General features: G+C 43.2%; 1 protein-coding gene across 2 annotated transcripts in view; it reads right to left on the reverse strand.

Annotated features, from left to right (window-relative positions):
- TPR (translocated promoter region, nuclear basket protein) overlaps positions 1-26307 on the reverse strand; it is a 117980-nt gene that overhangs the window by 58058 nt on the left and 33615 nt on the right. For both annotated transcript variants that reach the window (XM_075833453.1, XM_075833452.1), the window contains exons 14-25: positions 24459-24688; positions 22324-22487; positions 13676-13803; positions 11603-11751; positions 5443-5605; positions 4684-4818; positions 4272-4412; positions 4026-4194; positions 3778-3944; positions 3532-3684; positions 2148-2264; positions 1860-2063 (exon numbers count right to left, since the gene is read on the reverse strand). In XM_075833453.1, coding sequence (XP_075689568.1) covers positions 1860-2063; positions 2148-2264; positions 3532-3684; positions 3778-3944; positions 4026-4194; positions 4272-4412; positions 4684-4818; positions 5443-5605; positions 11603-11751; positions 13676-13803; positions 22324-22487; positions 24459-24688 — 1920 coding nt within the window. The remainder of the gene's footprint in view (positions 1-1859; positions 2064-2147; positions 2265-3531; positions 3685-3777; positions 3945-4025; positions 4195-4271; positions 4413-4683; positions 4819-5442; positions 5606-11602; positions 11752-13675; positions 13804-22323; positions 22488-24458; positions 24689-26307) is intronic.

Here is a 26307-nt window from a genome sequence, read left to right on the forward strand (position 1 = left end):
CCAGTCCGGTCTCCCGGCCGTTGCCTTGGTGACGCGTCCCTCTCTGGTCATCCGGCCCCACCTCCCAGGATGACGCGGCAGTCCATGAGACCGCTGCAGCCTGTGATTGGCTGCAGGCTGTGCTTGGCCTGTGATTGGCTGCAGCTGTCACTTGGACAGAATTGTCATCCCGGGAGGTCAGACTGGAGGAAGAAGCCGGGAGTCCTCGGTAAGTCAGAACTCCTTTTTTTTTTTTACACGTTCATGTATATTGTGATCGGAAGTCACTGTCCATGGTGCTGAACCAGTTTAACTCTTTCGGCACCGTGGACAGTGACTGTATCCTGCCGTCGCGTACCCGAACATTTTTTGCCGGGTTCGGTCAAAACGAGTTCGGCCGAACCCGGTGAAGTTCGGTGCGCTCATCTCTAATTTGACACTTTGTTTGGATGTTTGTAAACAGAAAAGCACGTGGTGCTTTTCTGTTTACATTCATCCTTTTGACAGCTCTTGCGCGAATCATGCGTGGTTTTCACGCACCCATTGACTTCAATGGGTGCGTGATGCGTGAAAAACGCACGATTATAGAACATGTCGTGAGTTTTACGCAACGCACTCACACTGCGCAAAATTCACGCATCGTCTAAACTGCCCCATAGAGTAATATAGGTGCGTACGGCACGCGTGAAAAGCACGCGAGTATATTACGCTCGTGTAAATGAGGCCTAAGACTGAATAGTCTGCAAATCAGGCAAAAGAGTTCACTCGTCGTCTTGAGATTACAGGCTGTAACCTAGACCATACCTGTATTTGCAATTCCACAAGCTTGACGCCTGAAATCTCCCAACAAAGCTTGCACATACCTCACTCTGGTCATTAACATTTTTGGAAAATGTAGTATTTACATCAGGCACTGTGGAAAATCTAAAAACTGGCTACAATACAAGTATTCGGACTTCATGCCACCTCAACATTAAGGGTATGTTCACACGTCCTATTTTCGGCTGTTTTTCAGGCCGTAAACGCCCGAAAAATCGGAAGCAGAACGCCTCCAAACACCTGCCCATTGATTTCAATGGGAAAAACGGCATTCTGTTCCGACTGGCTTTTTTTACGCGACCGTTTTGAAAAACGGCCGCGTAAAAAAAAGTGCAGGTCACTTCTTGGAGCCGTTTTTCATTGACCATAGAAAACCGCTCCAAAAACGGCTGTAAAAAACGCGAGTGGCTTAAAAAAAACGTCTGAAAATCAGGAGCTGTTTTCCCTTAAAAACAGCTCCGTATATTCGGCCGTTTTTTGCTAAACGTGTGAACATACCCTTAAGGATACACATTGCCTGCAATGTGAAAACTCTTTGCCCATGTAAATAATTGCTCATCTCGTGAATTAATATGAATGATAAACCTTTCAAAAATCAGTTGGAAATTTATCATTTTTAGTACAAGAACTAGTGCACCTTCAATAAGGTTCGCTGAATAACATTTCCAATTCGGAGATAAAGTTCAGATGTACCAAACTATGCGGATTGCCAATTCAATAGCATAAGCACCATGAAATGTGCAGCCTCCTGCAGCTTCCCTGGCAGCAGCAGGACCTTCCTTTAGAGAAGATGTTGTGTTCCGCTGGGACAACCACGTAAATTTTCAAATGTGCTCCGGGGGAGTCTCTTGCCGTGTTCAACATGGAGTTTCTTAGAAAAGTTTATGCAGGACAAGTTTTCTCCTCCTGATCTTTTATCTGGAGTAATTGTATTTTTTGACATTACTGCTTGCCCCGGGGACAGTACAGTAGCACCAGAATAACATCGCATGTATGTGATGTCATGACCTCCACTCATAAGTCACCCGACATATCTAATTACAACATTTTAGCTCCGTCACCTTTAGCATACGTTCACGCTCCTCCCAAGAAGCCTTGCACTCCAGCAGTTCAACTTCCGCCTTCTGGGCTGCCTCTTCTGTTTTTTGGCGTGTAGCAGCAACATTGGTCAATTGCGCTTTAGACGCCTGAAGAGCTTCAACGTCGGCTGCATGCAACATTAACTCCCGTTCATATTTGTTCTGTGCTTCGGCAGCAATTCTTGCCTATTCATTTATAAAGGGAGGAAAATGAGTTAAAAAGGCTTCAATAAAACACCGAATTTATTTTTTGAAAGTATTACAACTCACTTGCTCTTGGCAATCCTGTCTGGCTTTCTGCTCATTGCTTGCAGCAGTCGTTGCCCTTTGAAGAGCAGATTTGACTTCCCCTTGGAGAGTGGAAAGGCTGTGTCTGAGCTGTGAAAGCTGGGGAGGAAAAAGAAAATACTAGGATGTATAAACCGTAACAAAGAACAAATAGAATGTTCCTTTGGTAATTGAAAGCACTTGCAGCTCCAGACTCAAACATACATCTGCTAAGGCAAGTACAGCTGAAGGAAATACAAGTGAGGCCAATAAATCAATTTAGGCCTCAGGCACACGGCCGTGCCCGTAATCACAGGCCGCGATTGCGGGCATGGCCGGCCACGGGGAGCATCTTTGTGCCGTGCTCCCATACAAAGTAAGGGAGCACGGCCCGTAAAAGTCGAAAAGTAGGACATACTACATAATTCCCGGCACTGTTCTACGGCACGGACAACCTTCCGTAGCAATACGGGAAGTTGTGTGCAGCCAAAAGAACCGGGCAGGTTCGTAGTTGTGGACCTTATTGTGGTCTGCAATTACGGCGTTTTTTTTTAGTCAGGTGCATGTGGCCTAAGGCTGTGTTCACAGGGGTATATTTGCGGTCAAATCTCGTTGTGGACACAATAACCCTTGTGACCAAATGTGACTAAAGCCTTAGGGGATTATGAACATGACTATTTCACAAATCAGGAAAGACAAATAAATATTTAAATAAGCTGTTCGATCACTCAAGACATCCACCTCAGCGTCACCAAGTCCATTGACATGGTGCAGTGAAATCAGTTTGTTGCCGCAATTACCCCAAATTTGTGGCAAAACGTAGCGATCTCACATAAAACGGCGTGTTGCTGCAATTTTGTGGTAATCACTGTAAAACAGATTTGACCACATCGTGTGAATGGACACATCGCCAACAGCTCAATTCCACCACCTGGATCGTCTAATACACTATATAACAACTGTCACACCAAGAGCGGCTTCTTCTCTCATTGAATTTTTAAAAGTTAAGAAAAGATTTAAAAAAAAGTCATTAAAAAGGTTTCCATAGCCTTTAAATCCATTAAAGGCCATGTCCGGACCCCACAGACAATAAGCGGAATTTAAGGTGTGCAGAGCAGATTTTCAAATGAAATATTTCCAGTAGATATTTTGTGGATTTAACCTATTTCAATTGACTGGGGGAATCCATTGGGTTAAAAATATGGATATTGCGCGGCCCTCTGGTGGAATTATTCCTAAAGACATCTACAGAATGTGAACATGGCCTAATCCACGTTCTGCTGCAAATTTAGAGCCAGACCCACCACAATGCTATTCCACTGACCACTCCCAATATGCAGGTAACAAGCTGTAGCTAAACATGCACATGAATACGTGTGAGACGTACCTGCTGTTCTAGGTTTTCGACAGCTTTGTGTTTTTCATCTCGAAGCTCTTGTTTTTCTTTTTCTGCTTCCATCAACTTCTTTTCGAGTTGGGTCTGGTACTCGGCTGCCTCTTTCATCCGTACTTCTATGGTTTTCCGTGCCTCTTCAGTTACCTTAAAATATTTTATTGCATTAGAGAGGGGGAGAACAAATCATTGAAACCATCATGTGAATACTTGTTCTTTCGATTTAAACGTTTAATGTACCTGCTTCTCCTTGTTGAGAGATTCTTCCAAGCCAAGCACAACCTCTCTGTATTGCTCCACATTACTGGACGCCGTTTTCAGCCTCTCTTTAAGGTCATTCACCAACTCTTCAGACTGTCTCAGCTTATTCTGTAAGTCTTCTAGATCTTCACCTTTATCATCTGTATCTAGAAGAAAAAAACGGCAGATCTATTATAACCCATTCACACCCAAACTTCACTTTTCTACTATTTATTACTCATTATTACCTTTGCTGGAAGACAACTGGCGTGAGCGGGATGCCAACTGTGCTTCAAAATTACCAAGTTGTTGTTTCAGCGTAGAAATTTCTTTGTGTGAATTTTTCAGAAGTTCTTTAGTGTTGTTGTGAAGATTTATTTCCGATTCATACTGTCTTTTAAGGTCCAAAACCTGAACCTGAAAATGATTTAAAGGTTTACAAACCGACACCAAACGTGTGCGCGTGTTTAATGATACAAAAAGTGATCACTCACATCTTGATTTTTACCAGTCGTGTGTTTCTGTTCTATTTCATGCTCCAATTTTTTCTTAACTTGGGTTAACTCCTGCTCCATCTTTTCAATTTGGTTGGTATAGCGATGCCTGATTTCTGCATCAGACCTTTCGAGGGTGACCTAAAAAAATATTCAAAATAAAGTCCACAACTAATGCAGGAACAGGGACTAAATTTTTTTTTTAATTAGAGCAAAAACATCCAGATGGCATCTCAAATGACAAATAGAAATGACATTTCAATTACTAGCAGAAATTACAAAAAACGCTACAGCGTTATTCTTGTGCTTCACATCATTTATAGATACAGTACATTTATAGAACATAGGGAGTTGCATAGAATGCTATGAAAAAAAAAAAAGGCTACAAAAGCAATAAAATACACCAGCTGACCTGGATAGTTTGTAAATTTGTTAGCAGTAAGTTTTGACCCCTTTGCTCAACGAGTAAGGAATCCCTTTCTTGGGTAAGTCTGCTTTCGGTCATCTTGGATAGCTCCTTTTCTCGCTTTAAGTTTTCTGCTCTTACCTTACAATAAAAAATAAAATAAAAAAAAGTTAAAGAACACCATGAATAAAGCAGCACTGCAAAATATAAGGGTATGTGCACACACACTAATTACGTCCGTAATTGGCGGACGTATTTCAGCCGCAAGTCCCAGACCGAACACAGTGCAAGGAGCCGGGCTCCTAGCATCATACTTATGTACGATGCTAGGAGTCCCTGCCTCGCTGCAGGACGACTGTCCCGTACTGTAAACATGATTACAGTACGGGACAGTCGTCCTGCAGAGAGGCAGGGACTCCTAGCATCGTACATAAGTATGATGCTAGGAGCCCGGCTCCCTGCACTGTGTTCGGTCCGGGACTTGCGGCCGAAATACGTCCGTCAATTACGGACGTAATTAGTGTGTGTGCACATACCCTAACCCTCAACAAAAACAGTCTGATCGCACTACATTGCTGGAGTCAATTGGTATATTCCTAGACCTTTACGAGACAGAAAAAGGCTCAGGGCTAAATAAAATATGTTGAGATACGAAGGAAACGTGAGAAAAAACTAAAGCAATTTCCACGGTTTTAAGTGCAGCATTATTTCAGTAGCTCTTAATTAAAATTCACGCTCAAAATTATTCAGCTGCTGAATACTTACTTCTGTAAGTGCTAGCTTTTCATTGGCTGCTCTCAAATCTTGGGTCATTGTGTTAATAATCTGTTCCTGTTTTTGTGTCGTGGCAGAAAGCTTTTGTGATTTTTCCTGTAAGGATGTTATTTCTCGACGGTAGCCTTCCACATTATCCTGTAACATTTCATATCTATTGAAGCAATGACAAGAGTTACAATTAGTAAACTAATAACATTTGTCAAACACTAGGCACACCACGACGCAACTGTACGTCCTGGTGGCCAGCGTTTTAGCACACGAGGACATGCTGTTCCCGGCGCACACTATCAGCGACCGAGTGCACCGGGAACCTGGGAGGCCAGCTGTCCCCGACAGCGGACACTCCACTGTTGCCGATCAGCGTCTCAATGCCGCGGATTTCGGTAATTGACCCCTTAAATGCAACGATCGATTGCAATCGCCGCATTTAGGAGGTTTGTAGCACATTGGCAGATCTCAGTGAAATCGCGAGGTTTGCTGTTGGTTAGTATGGCAACCAGAGGCCAAACAATGGCCTCAGTGTATGCCATGTAGGGAAGCCTATCAGGTCCAGCCTCCTGATAGGGAGTCACTGTGTCGTTCCTGATGCACACTGTCGCTGACAGCGCGCATCGGGAACCCGGAGGTCAGCTGTCCACGACAGAGGACACTCCACTGTTGCCGATCAGCAGCTCATCGGCGCGGATTTTGGCAATAAACCCCTTAAATGCAGCGATCGATTGCGATCGCCGCATTTAGGAGGTTTGTAGCACATTGGCAGCCCCCATGCAAATGTGGGGGTTGCCGATGGTACTGATGGCATCCGGAAGCCAGACAACTGCCTCCAGGTCTACCATGTATGGAAGCTTAGGAGGCTGGTCCTCATAGGCTTACTGTCCGAGTGACTGACGTCACACTGACAGTAGGAATACATTACACTACCTAGGTAGTGTAATGTATTCTAGCAGTGATCACTGCTGCATGTAAAATAAAAAAAATGTAAAAAAATTCATAACGGTTTTACAAAAGTGAAAAAGTTTTTTCCTATAAAAAAAGTTTTTTTATTATAGGAAAAAAAAAAAACATTTAAAAAAAATAAAAAAAGTACACATATTTGGTATCACCGCGTTCGTAATGACCCAATCTATAAAACTATAATATTATTTTTCCCGCACGGTGGACACCGCAAAAAAAACAATGCCTGAATCACTGTTTTTGGGTCACCACCCCTCACAAAATATAGAATAAAAATTGATCGATAAGTCGCATGTACCCAAAATAGTACCAATAAAAACTTCAACCCATCCTGCAAAAAACAAGCTCTTACACAGCTTTTTTGAATGAAAAAAAAAATAAAAAATAGGGATTTTATTGTGCAAACGCTGCAAAACAAAAAACTATATACATATGGTATCGCCGTAATCGGACCGATCCGCAGAAGTAAAACGGTCATTTCTAGTGCTTGATGAACGACATAAGAAATAAAGTATTTCTAACGCCAAAAATCACTTTTTTTTTAATCAAAAAGTTGTATGTGCCAATAAAAACAACAGCTCATCCCGCCAAAAATAAGCCCTCACACGGCTCAATCGACCAAAAAATAAAGAAGCTATGGCTCTCGGAATGTGTTAAAGAAAAAATAAGTTTTGTATCAAATAGTTTTTCCTTTGTAAAACTAGTAAAATATGAAAAAAAAAAAAACTTATATTACATTTGGAATCTCTGTAATAGTATTGAGACGCAAAATAAAGTTAGGCTGTCTTTTTTACCGCACGGTAAAAGCGGAAAAAAACTAAACATAAAAAACAATGGAGGAATCGCTGGTACTTTAAAATGGTGTCAATAGAAACTACAGCTCTTCCCGCCAAAAAATAAGCCCTCACACCACTATTGACGAAAAAATAAAAGTTATGGCGTTTGGAAGGCAGGGAGTGAAAAACTAAAATGGAAAAGCAAAAAAGGATCAGTCCTGAATAGGTGAATTAACCTGTGAAGTTAAAAAGCTAACTATGCCCCTAGAAAAATCCCTTGAGGGTTGGTTTCCCAAATGGGGTCACTTTTGGGGTGTTTCCACTGTTTTGATCCCTCCAGTGAATTGCAAACATGACATGGCAATGAAATCAAATCCAGCAAAATCTGCGCTCCAAAATCCAAATGGCGCTCCTTCCCTTTTGAGCCCTGCTGTGCGTCCAAACATCAGTTTATTACCACATATGGGGTATTTCCATTATCAGGAGAAGATGCTTTACAAATTTTGGGGTGCATTTTCTTCTTTGTTCCTTGTAAATATTAAAAATTTATTTTTTCAGGAAAAAAAAGGTTTATTTTCATAGACTAACTCCAATAAATAGAGCAAAATACCTGTGGGGTCAAAATGCTAACTATACCCCAAGATAAATTCCTTGGAGAAGTGTAGTTACCAAAATGGGGTCACTTTTGGGGGAGTTTCCACTTTTTTTGGCACCACAAGTCCTCTTCAAACCGGACATGGTGCCTAAAATATAATCTAAAATAAATAAATAAGGGGAGGCCCCAAAATCCTGTAGGTGCTGCTTTACTTCTAAGGCCGGTGTTTCGGTCCATTAGGACACTAGGGCCACATGTGGGATATTTCTAAAAACTGTAGAATCTGGGCAATAAATATTGAGCTGCGTTACTTTGGTAGAACCCTCTGTGTTACAGTAAAAAAAAGTATTACAAATTAATTTTGGTAAAAAAAAATAATTTTGTAAATTTCCCCTCTACTTTGCTTTATTTCTAGGCGAAACACCTAAAGGACTAAGAAAACTTTCTGAATGCGGTTTTGAATACTTTGAGGGGTGCAGTTTTTAAAATGGGGTGACTTATTGGGGGTTTCTACAAAAAAAAAAAAAAAAAAAAGGAGTACTGTTAGTCCTATATTTAGTGTTCCTTAATAATCCACACCTGGTTTCAGCCTCAAATACTGAATAAAAAAAAAATAAAAAATAAAAAAACCTACACGTGTGAATACACCCTAGCCTTTCACTGGATTGTTTGTCTTTTTTTTTTAATCGCATGTAAATGCCCAACATTGTTAACTTTTTATGATCTATACAAATGACTGATATTTAAATGGACACTATACTATTAGATTAGCATAAATTGTTGTAAGAGTTATTTTAATCCACGTGAATTATGTGTGAAGTTACTGCCAGTAGGAGTCTCCCTTTCTTGAACCGGTTAACCACCCCCTATTGTCAAGCAAAAAGCGACTCTAGTTACAGAGCAGAGGGACTGCAGTGTCTTTTTATGGGGTGTCTCTTTTTATGGCCTGCTCATCGAAGTCTATGGAGGGGAGCGGGAAGCAGGAGCAAAGAGATGAGACACAGGCTGCTGGTAAGATTTAGGACACCCTAGTACTGGATTCTCAGCTATACCGCTCAGTACTGCTGTATAATGTCCTCCATGCGGCTTCTGCACGTGTGCTACAGAGATAGTGGACCAGGATGTTCTCTTCTGTGTGTGTGCGGTGTATGGCAGACATGATAGCAGTAAGGCCTCATTTACACGAACGTATTATACGCGCGTGCGACGCGCGTGCTTTGCACGCATGTCGTACGCACCTATATTAGTCAATGGGGCAGTTTAGACGATGCGTGAATTGCGCTCATTGCGTGTGCGCAGAAAAAAACTCACGACATGTTCTATAATCGTGCGTTTTTCGCGCACTCACGCACCCATTGAAGTCAATGGGTGCGTGAAAACCACGCATGCCGCACGGAAGCACTTCCGTGCGAACTGCGTGATTCGCGCAAGAGCTGTCAAACTCCTGAATGTAAACAGAAAAGCACCACGTGCTTTTCTGTTTACAAACATCCAAACGGAGTGTCAAATTCGAGATGAGCGCACCGAACTTCACCGGGTTCGGCCAAACTCGTTTTGACCGAAACCGGTAAAAAATGTTCGGGTACGCGACGTCAGGAGACAGTCACTGTCCACGGTGCTGAAAGCGTTAAACTGGTTCAGCACCATGGACAGTGACTTCCGCTCCGAAAATCCATGAACCTGTAAAAAAAAAAAGACGTTCTGACTTACCGATAACTCCGGTCCGACCTCCCGGGATGACAGTTCAGTCAAAGTGACAGCTGCAGCCAATCACAGGCCAAGCACAGGCTGCAGCCAATCACAGGCCAAGCACAGGCTGCAGCCAATCACAGGCTGCAGCGGTCTCATGGACTGCGGCGTCATCCTGGGAGGTCGGGCCGGATGACAAGAGAGGGACGCGTCACCAAGGCAACGGCCGGGAGCCCGGACTGGGGGAAGCAGGAAGTTCTTGGTAAGTATGAAAGTCTTTTTTTATTCACAGGATGGTGTATATTGTGTTCGGCATTCACTGTCGCGGGTGCTGAAAGAGTTACTGCCGATCAGTTAGCTCTTTCAGCACCTTGGACAGTGACGGGCGTCGACTAGCCTCATCAATATGATGGCGGCTGCGCGAAAATCACGCAGCCGCGCATCATACACGGATGACACACGGAGCTGCCAAGTGCCTTTTGCGCGCGCAAAACGCAGCGTTTTTTGCGCGCGCAAAACGCACACGCTCGTGTAAATGAGGCCTTAGTCTCTACCCACTCACTCAAGAAAAACTAAGAAATTAAGAATAGAGCCTGCAGAGAGGGGAAACTGGTAAAAAAAAATATATATATAAATCAAATAATGGCCATAAATAGTGTTATTCCTTACGAACATACATGACCACTTAGGGTATGTTCACACGACAACGCCAAATACGTCTGAAATTACGGAGCGGTTTTCAGGAGAAAACAGCTCCTGAATTTCCTACGTTTTCACAAGTGCACGCGTTTTTGGCGGCGTCTTTTACGGCTCCAATTACATCCCAAGAAGTGTCCTGCACTTCTTTGTCGCGGCCGTAATTTTACGCGCAGTCTTTTGGCAGCGACGCGTAAAATGACAGCGCGTCTGCACAGAACATCGTAAGACCCATTGCAAGCAATGGGAAGATGTTTGCCGACATATTGGAGCCGTCTTTTCAGGCATAATTCGAGGCGTAAAACGCCTCCATTACGCCTGAAAAGAGGTCGTGTGTACATACCCTTACTCTGAAAAAGTCACCTGAAGAGTTAGGTATGCTTTAACTGGTTCCCGACCGCTGGCTGTGTTTTTTTTACGGCCATCGGTCAGGGTCCTTAAAACCCGAGCCATAGACTTTTTACGGCTCGGGTTTTAACTTGCTGCCCGCGCGATCGGGCAGCTGAATGTCGGGTCTCCGGCTGTCAGTGACTGCCGGGGACCCTGAGGAGAAGATAGGAGCAGCTTTCGTTGCTTCTGTCTTTTCTGATGACTTGTACACAGCGCTCAATGAACGCTGTGTATAGGAATAGAGGCAGCGGCCGCGCCGCTGTCTCTATTGGTCCCGGTGATCATGTGACTGGTCACATGATCGCCGGGTCCCGTTAGTGACAGACTGCTGCTGGGTCTTACTAGACCCAGCACAGCCCTATTAGTGACAATCGTCACTATGAGAGGGCAGATCTCCCCTGTAACTGGGGCTGCTGTGCAGCCCCAGTTACAGTGGAAAAACATGGTGTAAAAGAAAGAAAAAGAAATATATAAAGTTCCCCAAAGGTCTTTTTTGACCTTTGAGGGACAGACCATAGTAATAAAAAAATAGTATAAAGTAAAGTGCAAAAAAAAAAAAAATTAATAATAAATACACATAAAATACCCACCCCCAAAAAAACGTTCCCTCCCCGCCAATCATTGTTGTAACGCTAGCGCTGACCCAATTACCCAAATATAGACCTGTAATATATTAAAATTTACGGTAGACAATGGCGATCACAAATAAAAGGTCTATTTTAGGGTAAAACTATGTTATTGCCCAAAAAAATAGCTGAAACGTAAAAAAGCTTATTTTTTTACTATTTTCAAACTATGAATAAAAATTCTAAAAAAAGCAAAAAACAAACCTGCATGGTCTACGGAAAAAACGTCGCAAAAATCACGTCGTTAGCCCAACAAATAAAAAAGTTACCGCCATTTAACTAACACGTGATAAAAAGGGCTAAACGGTGTCTGGTCCTGAAGGCGCAAAATAGCCCGGTCCTGAACTGGTTAAAGAGTGGGACAAACCCTTTAAATAGATAGATGCATTAAAGCTACTAGATAATAAGGGATTCTTTATTACCGTTTTGAGGCGAATTCTAGCTGTGTGGAAATTTTTGTGGTTTGGGAACGTAGTTCGGTAACTTGCTCCTGTAGTTTTTCATTTTGATCATTGAGCATTCGGTCATTTTCTGCTTTTTCTTTACGATAATATTCAAACACTTCTTTAAGCTGTAATGCAAAAAGTTTACACAAACATTGTACATTGCCATTTTGCTTCGCATGTTTTGAAAAGTCAATGAAATTAAAAGAACTGGTCACATAGGTCATTACATAGTGGAGCAGTGTCTGAAGTGTAGTAGTGTTAGGTGGACTTTGCCACCTTTATTTGGCGGCCAGCTATTCCATTATACAACTCTACATAACCACGTCAGAGAATCACAGCTGAATGTTTTGGTCTGTATACTTCCTCAATGCACTGTATTTGCAAGGAGGGGGAAATAAATAGTTCCTGAAGATCCAAAGTATATTTACGGTCAATAAGTCAGCAATTGTGTCACTTTATATCAGACACCATTAAACAGCAATCGACAAAGAAATATCTTAACTGGTTCACGACCGCTGGCTGTGTATTTACGGCCAGCGGTCAGGATCCGCGCCATAGACTATTTACGACTCAGGTGTTAAGTTGCTGCCCGAGCGATCGGGCAGCTGAATGTCAGGTCCCCGGTAGTCAGTGACTGCCAAGGACCCTAAGGAGAAGATAGAAGTAGCTTCCGCTGCTTCTGTCTTCTCCGATCTCTCAATGACGCTGTGTATAGGAAGAGGCAGCGGCCGAGCCGCTGTCTCTATTGGTCCCGGTGATCGTGCGACTGGTCACATGATCGCCGGGTGCAGTTCGTGACAGACTGCTGCTGGGTCTTACTAGACCCAGCACAGCCCTATTAGTGACAATAGTCACTATGAGAGGGTTGATTTAGCAAAAACGTTGTGTATAAAAATAAAAAAAAGAAACCTGCATGATCTACAGAAAAAACATCGCAAAAATCACGTCGCTAGCCCAACAAACGCGTGCTAAAAATGGCTAAACGTTGTCTGGTCCTGAAGGCTCAAAATAGCCCGGGCCTGAACTGGTTAAAAACTAATGACTTTTTCGGTGGCATTTTTTTTAATGAAATGCATGTATTTTAGCATAAAAAGTATTTGTGTAATTCACCTTTATTACAAATATCACTTCTGCAGACTTCTATTTATCACCTTTCATAATAGCTGAAGAACGCCGTGGTCATCCGAACCAGTCCATGATATGTTCTGAAAGCAGCTCCTGTGTGTTCCCGAGCGATCTTCTAAGCCTAAAACTGATCAGTATTCTGCTTCTAAGAACGCTCAGGAGCCACTGCAGACCGAGGAGTCAGACTAGCTCACTGACGTGACCGAGTCGGCTGCCAACCATGCATATATATTACTCTATACTAATAACATTCTTGGAACAATAAATGTAGGAGCAAAACCTCCTTAAAACACAATTTTCAACCCCACAACTAGGGCTGAGCAATTAAAATTGGAAATAAAACAAAAACGAAAACAAGCCGTGGTGCGTGGGCATTGAAGACACTGTGGACCAGTTAGGAGAGTACGTAATTATATTCTTTTTATTAGGCACTATCGGGGCATTATACTGCCCTTCAGGGACATTTACGGCAAGTGCGCAGAATACGCCACAAATGTCAGATGGATGCGGGTCCCTCCCTAGAATTGGGCCCCCTAACCCCCGTTCTACCTTTCTCAGTTCCTGCTGCCGCCAGGGCCACTTACTCATTACATGGTCAGAAAATATGAAATCAGCATAGCTAGCTGAGCTACAATGTCTCTAACTCGCATAGATGTGAATGGCAGTTGCGGAAAAAGTATAACTCAGCGAGCTATGCTGATTTCAGACCATTTAATCAGGAAACGGCCTGGGAGGAAATGTGAACCGAGAAAGGTAGAACAGGGTTCAGGGGGCCGTGTTCTAGAGAGAGGTGGGACCAGCATCTATCTGACATTTATAGCATATCCTGTAGATGGGCAAACCCCTTTAATAATTGTAATGGAGATTTTGATCATAAAATCGCCCCGCCCCACCCACAACCATTTACACAGTTGTATCCCCCACCTGTTTTAGTGCAGCTTTAGCTTCAGTAGCCTCTGAGGATTCAGAAACCAAAATTGTAGGAGCTGGAGTGGAAGGGAGTTGAGATGATCCAGGGGATTTTCTTGGGGTTGATGTCATAGATGCTTCATCTTAAAAAAAACAAAACAAAAAAAAAAAAAACACACGTTACTAGATGAATTACATGTTACAGCCATACTCCTACGACAACTGTTGTACAGATTAATGCAGACCGGATTATGCAGAAAGGCAAGTTAGGACCACGGTTTTTTTTTGTAGTCATGGTGTCGATTTAGATACAAACCAGTAAGATTCACCGATTGCTTTTGATCGCTGCATCTACGTTAATGGCAGGGATCGGAGATCGCTACGGTCCCTGCCGTTACAGCGGGGACACCCAGTGCTGATGACGTGGGCTCAACTTCTGAGCTTGTGACAGCTTCCAGTCGCTACTAGAGGCCTTTTAGGCCCCCCTCCGGGCAGGGCCTAGGAGTCTTCCATAGTCGGTAAACCAGGAGGGTAGTGTTAGGCCTCTGGTTGCCATTACAGCCATCGGCAGCCAGTGATCTCATTGCTGGGGTGCCGATTGGCTACAAACCTTATATGCAGCGGTCACATTAGACCGCTGCACTTAAGGGGTTATTGGTGGGTATCGGAGCTAACTTCGGTCTCCGCCATTACAGCAGGGTGTCCGCTGTTACAGCTGACCCCCGCGGCTAATGGCACAGACTCCGCTTCTGAGCCATCCATTTGTCGTAAGCTTACGACAAATTGTGGGAAGTACTAGCTTTCCGCGACGTGGAAAGTGGGCTTAATATTTTAATCAAAACGTTAAGAACCTGAGGTTCATAAAAATGTTTTTGGCTTAGTAGCGATAGATCAATGTTTATATTGTGGATTTGCGGTCCAGGTTTCCTTCATTATTACGAAGAATTAGGAGCATACGGTCTCAAACATTCATTAAATCAAGAGAGCCTTGACTTGATTTAGATATGACTAAGCGCTTTGAAAACATATGGAAGCCTTGGGTGGATCTCGGTGAAACCTGTGATCACAAACCTGTACTATTATTGCTCAAGGTAGCTGCTGCCACTGGGAGGCGGAAACTAAGAAAAAGTGTTACCTCATTCCCCCAGCCATAACCCTCGTGTAGCCACTGAGAGAAGCCAGTTTTCTACATAAGCAGTAAATGCGGTGTCCCACAATGACCGAGATGAGAAAGACATTTTACAAAAATAAAGTCATTGGTGAGACACCGGAATATAAAAAAAAATTAAAAAATGTGTAGTTACTCTGAGATTCTCTATAGCGGGGTTCCTCAGGGGGAAAGGCAAAGGCTTTTTTGTCTTCATGTATAAAAGTTTACATAAAAAGCAAAACGCAATGCACAAGACTATAAGTATTGAAAAAAAAGTCAATTTTCATTGAATAATCATGCGGTAGCTAAAAAAAACAAAACATTAGTATACCTCTATTAAAAATGTTAAAAGTCTAATAGAAATATATAAAAATTCTATGATGTAATAACTTATTCAAATGGAAACTAACCTTAAACAACCAACGCCAATCGAATAGTATATCTGATATGAAACAGCTCTGTAATTAACCCGATGCCAAAATTCAATTCTTTCATTCAAGCAAACTCCATAACTTTCTATGAAGGGAGAAGAGTGACCCAGCAAGACACACTGCATGTAAGTCTATGGAGGGGAGAGAGGCGAGCAGGGGGTGGAAGCAGGAGCAAAGAGAAACACAGACGCTGCTGCTAAGATGTAAATATCACACCAATGCTGGACTCTCAGCCATACTACTCACCACTGCTAAATAATCTCCATGCATGTGACAGATCGAGAAGAGGGAATCCTGCTCTCGTATCTGTGTGCAGTGCACAGAACACATGACAGCCATCAGGCTTCACTCACTAGCCTGGAGACAACCGAGAACCAGAGACCGAGCCCACAGCGGTGACAACTGGCAAACAATTCCACACACAAGTGTCACAATAGCAAGAAATAGCGTACCTCCTCACGTACACGCACATGACAACACATTCCGAAAAGCCACCCAAAAACGCCAGGAACACGAACAATGGAATTGTGTTTCTCAGAGTTTCCCCTATTGGTGGCATGTGGTCTCTTGTATTAAGACTTTTGTTGATGATGGAACTGGACGAAAAACCACGTCCTGGTGAATCACTAGAGTATTACAGGACCAGGCTGCCACTTCTGAGACCCACCTGATGAAGGTAATGGCCACAAGGAAGACCACCTTCCAAGAAAGGAATCAAAAGGGTCTTTTTTCAATCAGGAGTGCAAAAGGCAGCGCCTGCGGGGCATCTAGGACCAGATTTAAAAATCCCATGGGGGCGTGGGGCTGCGACAAGGATGCGCAGCATGAGATTTTCCATGCACAAAAAGTACTTATAGCCACCTGAGCAGCTAGAAGAAGCTGGAAAATTATAGACAGGCCAGACACCTGACCCTTAAAATAAAAAAAAGCTAAGACCTAGGCCCCAGCGTCCATGCCATCTGTCGGTGAATGATGCATTGTTGAAACAGAGGTGCGGAATGGTCGGAGAGGGGGGTGGAGGACGGTTGCTGACTGAGTGGCTGTGAAGCACCTCTTAGGAAAAGATAGCCTTTAGTAAAAAGTGTTCCTTTAGGTCATGTCAATGAAATAAAAATGCTCTGCATGGGATAGCCCCTGATGAGGTCACCCACTTGTAAATGGAGGGGACTTTGATAATATGCACCTCAGATACTGATCTTAGTTTGAGGAGGTAATCCGACCAGGTGATGTCTCCAGATAGGTCAAATGCTCAGTGTGCCTCCCTTTAGAGAGAGTAAAAACTGACAAGTATTAGAAGTGGCACGTGGGGGGACACCAAAGCTGGCAGATCACAGGGGAATAGGGGGTCCACTGTACCGCCTTTTCTTCTGAGGTAGGGCAATCAGTGATCTTAGGGCATACTGCTCTCCCACCTCCATGTGAGGTAACCGGTAGATCAATTCAACCTGCATTGCCATCCTAAAAAAGGAAATAGAACAGACTACAGACACCAAGCTGAAAACTAGCTTAGCTCAGTGGCTGGTGGAGGAATATAGCTGGTAGGAGGCGCTAACACTTTCTTACTTAGTGTCCGACTCTTCGCAGCTATACCCAAATTCTTAGCTGTCCCTAGAGGTCATAACCGGGTAGGGGAAACCATGGAGGGGGCTCACGGGTTGAGACTGCATATTCCAGCTGAGCGGGATCTCTATAGGTCTTATTTAAACAAACATACATGCATACATAAATTCTGCCATGTGCAAAAGTCTGCACAGGCGGTTAGGTTCTCTTTAAAGAGGCTCCGTTACCAGATTTTGCAACCCCTATCTCCTATTGCAGCAGATCGGCGCTGCAATGGAGATAAGAGTAACGATTTTCTTTTTTTTTTAAACGAGCATTTTTGGCCAAGTTCTGACCATTTTTATATTGATGTAAATGAGGCTTTCTAAAGTACAACTGGGTGTGTATTGTGTTCGTTACATCGGGGCGTGTTTACTTCTTTTACTAGCTGGGCGTTGTGAAGAGAAGTGGATGATACTTCTATACACAACGCCCAGCTTCTGGCAGTGCACAGACACACAGCATGTTCTCGAGAGATCACGCTGTGACGTCACTTCCTGCCCCAGGTCCTGCATCGTGTCGGACACATCGGCACGAGAGGCTACAGTTGATTCTGCAGCAGCATCAGCGTTTGAAGGTAAGTAGCTACATCGACTTCCCTGCAAACGGCGATGCTGCTGCAGAATCAACTGTAGCCTCTGGTGCCGGTGTGTCCTCGCTGGTCCGACACGATGCAGGACCTGGGGCAGGAAGTGAGTGACGACACAGCGTGATCTCTCGAGAACACGCTGTGTGTCTGCACTGCCAGAAGCTGGGCGTTCTGAAGAGAAGTGGATGATACTTCTCGTCAGAACGCCCAGCTAGTAAAAGAAGTAAACACGCCCAGATGTAACACACATAATAATACACGCCCAGTTGGACTTTAGCAAGTCTCATTTGCATAAATACAAAAATGGTCATAACTTAGCCAAAAATGCTGGTTTTTTAAAAAGTAAAAACGTTACTCTTCTCTCCATTGCAGCGCTGCAATAGGAGATAGGGGTTGCAAAATCTGGTGACAGAGCCTCTAAGTATTGGCTATCATAAGATTTTTGGCTGCCGGCATGGCCCTGTAGGACTTTTAAATATTATTCAAACCACGCATGTGAGAAAATAGTCAGATGGCCCTTTTTGAAGAATAATAAGTTTAACCCCTTAATGGAACAGCCTAGTTTTGGCCTTAGGGCTCTGTGCCCAGTTGGTCATTAAGAAACTCATTATCATAAAGCTAAAATAGGTCATAACGAAATAAAATACACTGCTGTAAGCTACATTACAGCGCCGATCACATCATGTACAAGATAGGCCACTTATAATGTGGTGACAGAGCCTGTAAGCATTCAAAACAGCACTTAGAAAGTTTATGAACTCTAAGCGTTTCCAAGGAATTAAAAATATAGTGCAGGTGAAATTTGCAATTAATTTTTCTTGTAGAAATTCATATTTGTATTTATTTTTTTCTGTAACGCAGAAGGTTTTACCAGCGAAACACTACTAAATATGTATCGCCCAGATTTTGCAGTTTTTAGACACGTCCCTCTACACGTGGCTCTAGTGTGCTCGTGGACTAAAAGACAGGCCTCAGAAGCAAAGTAGCACCTAGCGGATTTTGGGGAATCTTTTTTTGTTAGAATATATTTTAGGCACCATGTCAGGTTTGAAGACGTCTTGTGGTGCCAAAACAATAGAAAGCCCCCAAAAGTGACCCGATTTTGGAAACTACACCCCTCAAGGAATTAATTTACGGGTGTTGTGTAAAAAACGGTGGTGTCAAAATGGTCACAACTTATTTGAATTGGGCTGTGAATTAAGAAAAATTTCATTTTTTCCAATAATATGTAGTTTTGGCACAACATTTCTTATTTACACAAGGAGTAAAAGGCCCCATTTTGTCCCGAGTGCGGCAACACCCTAATTGTGGTTGGGCCCATGAGAGGGCTCAGAAGGGAAGGAGCGCTATGTCTTCTTTGGAGTCCAGGTTTTGCTGGATTGGTTTTTCGTGTGCCATGTCGCATTTGCAGCGCCCCAGAGGTACCAGAACAGTTGAACACCATTTTAAAAACGACACCGCTTAAGGCATTCATCTAGAGGTGTAGTGAGCATTTTGACCCCACCGGTATTGGGTAAAAGAATGCGCAGCAGATGGTTCATAGTAAGATTTGCAATTTTCTATACATATATGCCATTTCAGGCTCCGATATATTGTGCCCAGCAGGTGCCACCGGAGATATATACCCCATAAACTAATGTGGGTTCTTCTGTGTACGGCAATACCCTACATGTGGCTGTGATCAGCTGCCTGGGCACAGCAGGGCTCAGAAGGGAAAAACGAGGGGGATAAGCTGTGCGGAGTGCATCAGTGTAAGTAAAACGGAAGTAAATTTAAAAAAAGAAATAAATCAAGGGATGTATGGTATGTAAATGGTACATTTTAAAACACCTTCATACAGAGCCCTGGTTTTCGGTACACGTGTCGCATTGGCTCCCTTCTTGCCAGTTTGGGGAACGTCTCCTGGAAAGTATTGCCACGGTATGATGCGTGTGGCCTCGCTTCCAGAAGTACTGGGTGCCCCCCCCCCCTTCCTGCTCCCTAAAGATTAGGTTCTTGATAACCACCTCTTGAAATTCCAGGAAAGTTCCCCTCTGGCCTGCACATCGACTTAGCACGTATACATTGTACAATGTCATCTATATGAAGTGCCCGGCCAGCTTCTTATACCAGACCCTTGATTTCCGCATGGCGCTGTAGGGCTTCAGGACTTGATCTGACAAGTCCACCCCTCCCATGTACCTATTGTAGTCAAGGATTCAATCTAGTTTGAGAGTCTCTGTACTGGTACATAGGTACTGGTGTGGCCATGTATTGTTGTCAATACAAGGACATCTCATCCTTGTACTTAATACACAATATATTGCAGCTGGATTGAGAACTGCTCTCACCTCTTCTGAGTGTTTGCCCACACAGTGTCTTAGGGAGGCCTCTCAAATTGTTTTTCTAGCAGTGCCACATGCCACAATACTTCTGGAAGCGAGGCACTTGGAGTGGGACGCTGGTATAAAAAAAAATATCCAGGTAGGTGTGGTAACCCTGGTCCAGCAGTGGGTGCACCAAATCCCACACAATTATGGGAGGGGGCATTCTGGGGGATGAATACCCTAAATTTGTAAGCTTACCCTGATGCACGCTCACACAGCTTATACATCTTCACGCCACACCTTGCAACCTTACTCGGCAGGTACTGGCGGAATTGAAGCCTCCCTTTAAAATGTACCAGGGACTCTCCAATAGAAATACACTTCTCGGGGGTGTATGCTCGGGCAAACCGGGCACTGAAATCATCTAATAGGGGTCTTAGTTTATACAATCTGTCGAAACTGGGGTCATCTCGGGATGGGCACTGCTCATCAGCATAATGTAAGAAGCAAAGTATCGCCTCATAACACATCCTGGACACGGCCATGCGATACATCGCATGTGGTATAACAGGTCTGTGCTCCATTAATCCCTAACGGATGGCTTCAGAAGCCCCATGTTCAAGAGCAGTCCCAACTCCGCTGCTTCTACAGGAGTCCACCTGTGGGATTGGGCATAAAATGATGTGGTGTTCTTGGTGATATACTGTTGGGCACAAATTTATCTGGGACACCATTAGCTCTATAAATTTATCCGTGAAAAAGAACTTTAAAAAGTTCACCTCACGGAGTCCTGCCATATTACATTTCATCCCTGGGCTGCCCGTGTACTCAGGGATTTTGGGCTCGTAATGGTCTGGTGTGGGGGTCCAAATGGGGTCACCTCTCTCAGGGGTTTCAACTGTGGTGGTTCTGGGGCATCTCCTAGGGGCTCCCTAATCTTCATCACTGGAGTAGGTTGATAAATAAAAAGTCTCGCCATTCGATGAGCCAGTCAGTCAGTGGCAAGAAATGCATAGGCCTCTTCAGCAGAACACACTAAACCTAACTACAGCAACAATTCCGACACTAAACCTAACTAGATTTCGAACCTCCCTGGCGCTAAATCTAACTAAGGGTGACTGATTCCTGACACTATACGGAACAATTCCAGGACACTAAAAAAAAAACAATACTGGTTGAGATGCTGCAGATAACCAAGTATCTAAACTTATTTTTTTATTTACATATTTTTTTTGTTCTTGTAGAACAAGTGGACTTCCCTGACACTAAACCTAACTAGGGCAAGGGTTCATAACACTGAACCTAACTAGATTTTTATGTGAATTCCCTAAGTACGGTGACTTATTCTGGTCGCTAAATTCCCTGACGCTATACCAAACTACACTTTTTGACGGTTCCGACACCAACTAACCCGAATACTAAACTAACTAGCTGCTAACTTTCTAAGGGGCTGTTCACATCAGCGTTGGCTTTCCCTTCCGGGGTTCTGTCGGAGGTTTCCGTCGGGGGAACCCCGCAACGGAAAGTCAAACAAACTACAGCTTCCGTTTGTCACCATTGATATCAATGGTGACAGAAACATTGCTAATTGTTTCCGTTCGTCACGATTATGGCAGGTTTTCGTTTTAACGTCGGAATCACTAGCGCAGTCGACTGCGCTATTGATTCCGTCGGAAAAACTTAAATCTTCCAGAATGGTGACGAACGGAAACCATTAGAAATGTTTCTGTCACCATTGATATCAATGGTGACAAACGGAAGCTGTAGTTTGTTTGACTTTCCGTTGCGGGGTTCACCCGACGGAAACCTCCGACAGAACCCCGGAAGGGAAAGCCAACGCTGATGTGAACAGGCCCTAAACTGACTTTTTTTGTTTTTAATATTTTCTAAAGAAAACAAAAAAATAAAAATAATCCCCAGGCACCAAGAAACATGGCCCTGAAGATACAAAAGTGGTCAGTGATAGAGATCACTGACCAAAAACGTGGGTGACAAGGGGAACACAAGGACAAGAGTGGGAAGTGGATAGGTGGTTGGGAAAGCAAAAAAAACAACAAAGACGAGATCTCCCCCTCCCCGCCCACACACTTTCTCTTGCACTCTCTCACCATAACCGCTCAACACAACTCAAACCCCAGAGAGCGGGTGCGAAAAAAATGGAGATCAGCAGGAAATTATGTATGGAATTAACGCTATTGGTTGTCACTGACTAACCAATAGCGGCAATTACGGAGGCGGGACCAATACGATTGAGCCCTGCACACAGAGCTGTGATAGCCTGTTGTCTGAGACAGCAGGCATCACTACTCGAGAAAACGCCAGGGGAGGCTGGCGATGCATTTTCCCCATGACGTACGATTCAGTCACTGAGCGCGAATGAAGGATACGGGAAAGGGATAAGGGCATGCTTTTTATGCAAATGGCGTAACTGGAGTCACCGGGGCAGTGAAGCAGCATTGCAGAGTCACGCAGTTAGTGCTGTAAGCATGCCTATTCCTCAGTGATTAAATAGTGCAGCATATTCTGATGGCAGCTCTGCTTTAAGGTAATGCATGGGTAAACTCATTCACTTACACCTAATGTCTTACCTGCTGCAGGCAATGTAACACCGGTTGTCTGAGCCAAAAGTATACGATACATGTCCCGCTGACGTGCAATAGACTCTACCATGTGCATCTGGTGCTGACGGTTTTCACGAAGCTGCTCTAATTCTAAAAGAGCCATGTCAAGCTCTCGCCTCAAATCAGATAGTCTAGTAAAAAGATAATACATCAATAACATTTTATACAGAAAACATACAAAACATGGTATCTTTATAAAAACAACAATTTCTCAAAATAGAAGTCTTAAAATGAAGCAAATGTCAAAGCGTTGGGTCAGATCTGAAGAATCCATTGTTTTTTGGGTTTAGTTTTTATAGCGTTCACTGTGCATCTTTTTTTTTTTTTCATAATGCACTACTTTTACAAAGAAAGTTAAAAAATAAAATAAAATTTTTAAAATCATGTATTATAATGGTTTGGACAATTAATGTATTTGTCAACACCAATTATTACATTTTTTACATTCCTTTAGCGGGAATGGGGGGGGGGGGGATTTTGAAACCTAAATAGTTTTTAGTACTGTACATAAAAAGTAAGCTTTTTTTAACTTTAGGCTCCTTAGGGACTTTAACAAGCGATCATTTGATTGCTGCTACAATACACTGCAATTCCTATGTATGTAAAATTTTAATTTTATTGGCTCCTCTTAACCCTTGCTTCTGGCAGGGCTTAATAAAAGAACAAACATGGCAGACCTGGGGGTATTGATTAGGCAGACCTGGGGGTATTGATTAGGCACCCAGGCTGTCATGACAACCATGGACATCTTAAGAATCGCGTCACGGGCCAGGCCGATGTGGTGGCCCCCCCTCTAACTGCTTAGATAATTCGGTCGCAATTGAAGTGTTGACTTGCTGAGTGTCGAGCGGACGCCTCCCACGAGCCTGCTCCTTACTCCCCCATTGTGGCCATGATGTACAGTTAATAAGTCTTCAGAAAAAGCGTGGTTGAACAGCAGCACACGTCTCCCAAATATCTATCAATAGATTTTATTGGTCAAATATCCAGTAAAAAATGGAAACGTTCCGACCCGTGTCAAGTGGAGGGTCTTTATCAAGCCTAGGTAAAAGAATCTATGGATTGAAACTTGGGAGACGTGTGCTGCTGTTCACCACGCTTTTTCTGAGGATTACATTACGCCAGTCTGGGTTTGTCCGATTTTACAGCGTGACACCGCTCCGGATATCGGGATTTGTGCCGCTTCAAGACTTTATTTTTGTACAGTTAAGTCATGTCGCTAGGGGGCTAAATTAAATCATTTGCTTCTCACTTGACCTCAAATTGCCACCTTGTAGCATTTAAAAAAAGGGAATTGGTCAAGACAGCCGACCTTTACGCTAGAGCATCTATTGGCTGCTCTTAGGTTAACATCCTAGTCAAGGAGAAGGTCTACTAGTTGAACTGTATGTAAATTGCAGCAACTGCCTCATTGGCACCAGGTGTTGTCACAATTTTGGGTATAAAGGTGCAATCAGTTGCATGGAGCCTCCCTGCACCACTAATTTACATACAGTACACATAGTAAATATAGTCACCAAACCACTCCAAGGTGGTGCCTCCAGTTACAATAGGGAGCTGTATACAAAGTTCACTATAACAAAGGGGTTTCTGGTATTTTGTAGAGTGCTGTACCCCTTGGCCCCGGTCAGCTTTATTTAGGAATGGGATGCAAACAGGTCTATGGTCGTTTTCATTTCTCACTAAAGAAACCAAGCCGCTGACAGAGCGTGACAACCTAGAGTGCTGCAGCCACTTTGTTTAAGCCATTGGTGGAAGTCCGTGCACTGACCGCCACTAATAGAAAACTTTTGACATGCCATAAAGATTTGTCCAAGATTCTCATATACGGAGGTACACTTTAGTGCAGCATTCATGAGATTTGTCACAAGACAATTTTAATACAATCATAGCAATAAATATTTCCAAGGAGTAAAATATGGATATTGAAGTCACTCATGCATGGCCAAATTCAGCTACTAAAACGGCTTTAACTGGGGTCATGCACTAGAATGGATCTTATTTTTCAAAACTTAAATGAACCACAAATACCATCCAACCACACTTGCGGAATGGCCAAACCCCATTTTTAGCACTTATCAGTTCAGCTTTGAATCGCTTACTGTGCAGCAGCAGCTTCTTGCTCTTCCTTCTCCTTCGCTTCACCAAGTTCTCTCAATGCAACCAGAAGTTTCTGGTTCTGCTCCTGAAGTTCATCAATGTTTCTGAAAGTGACTAAGTGCTGCGTGATTACTTCAGAAGAGCTGCTGATATTCGCAGAACTAACGTCGTCGTCGTCTCTTTGAACATGGTTTCCTCTAGCCTCTTCCAGTTCTATTAAAAGAACTCTAACCTAGGATATTAAAAGAAACAAAAAAGGTCAGACAATGTGCTGAAAAAGTAAAACAAAAAGTCAAGACAAAACTCATCTAACAATTATAGCACATAAAAGTTTCTAACCTTACAGTATTCAGGTTACATAGACTTCAGGATATACGTTTAAAAACACGCACATAACATAGGTAACAGTCGTATGAGAAGTTCATACTTTGACATATCAAGGGTTTAAAAGCAAAAACAAGATCAGAAGAAAAGACAAAAAAAAAAGGGTCCCCTCAACTGGACAACCCCTCTCAGAATGCGGCCTGCCCAGCAAACACCCGAACATCGAAGGTTCGGCTTCAGAAAACCCCAGTGATCGTCAGACATTTCTCCTGCAACAGCTGGAGGTGCACAATACAGCACCAAATCCCCCAGGCAAGAGCTTACACTCATAGGTGTCTTCATGCAATTTAGCATTAGAGAATACCTTACATGTCCCAGGCTATTTAACCCCTTAATGACCAGCCTATTTTAGACCAAGGTATTTTTTACGTTTTTCCATCATCACATTCCAAGAGCTATAACTTTTTTATCTTTGCGTCGACATAGCTGTATAAGGTCTTGCTTTTTGCGGGACAAGTTGTATTTTTTTAATAGCACCATTTTGAGATACATATTTATTGGTTAACTTTTTTTTTGGGGGGGGGGGGGGGGGAGGGGAAATAAAAAAAACAAAAACAGAAATTTTGCCACTCTTTTTCGCGTCCTAAATCTACGCCGTTTATCGTGTGGTATAAATAACACAATAACTTTATTCAGCGGGTTGTTACGATTGCAACGATACCAAATTTGTATAGATTTTGTATGTTTTACTACTTTTACACAGTAAACGCTTTTTTTTCAAAATTATTTGTTTTTGTGTCTCCATATTTGAAGAGCCATAACTTCTTTTTATTGTTCCGCCGATGCAGTTGAATGAGGGCTTTTTTTTTTTTTTGCGGGAAGACTTAGTTTTTATTGGTACCATTTTGGAGTAGATGCGACTTACTGATCACTTTCTATCACATTTTTTTTTAAGTCAGGAATTTTTCCAAAGTGTATTTATTTTTTTACACCGTTCACCGTGCGGGTTAAATAACGTAATAGATTTATAGTCGGGGTCGTTACGGACACGGCAATACCAAATATGCGTAACCTTTTTACTTTGTTTTTTTAATAGTAAAGCAGTTTGTAAGGGGGAAAAGTGGGTTTTTTATTTTTTTTAAATTCACTTGAAACTTTTTTTTTCTAGTCCCACTAGGGGACTTTAATATGCGATCCTCCGATCGCTATTATAATACACTGCAATTCTTCTGTATTGCAGTTTATTATGCCTGTCCGGCCTCTGTCATGACCTAGCAAGCATTCACTACAGGCAAACCTGGGGGCTTTTATTAGACCCCCGGCTGCCATAGAAGACACAGACACTCGGCGATCTTATCGCCAGGTGTCGGTGGGATAAGAGGGAGCTCCCTCCATCTCTCCAAAACCACTCAGATGCGCCGCATCTGAGGGGTTAAACGGATGAGATCGATACTTATATCGATCTCACACGCTCAAGCAGGGATGCCCCCAGCCCTGAGCTACGTCTGGCAGCTAAGAGCAGGGAGA

Source organism: Rhinoderma darwinii, chromosome 7 (genome assembly GCF_050947455.1).
Source record: "Rhinoderma darwinii isolate aRhiDar2 chromosome 7, aRhiDar2.hap1, whole genome shotgun sequence".
Lineage (NCBI taxonomy): Eukaryota > Metazoa > Chordata > Amphibia > Anura > Rhinodermatidae > Rhinoderma > Rhinoderma darwinii.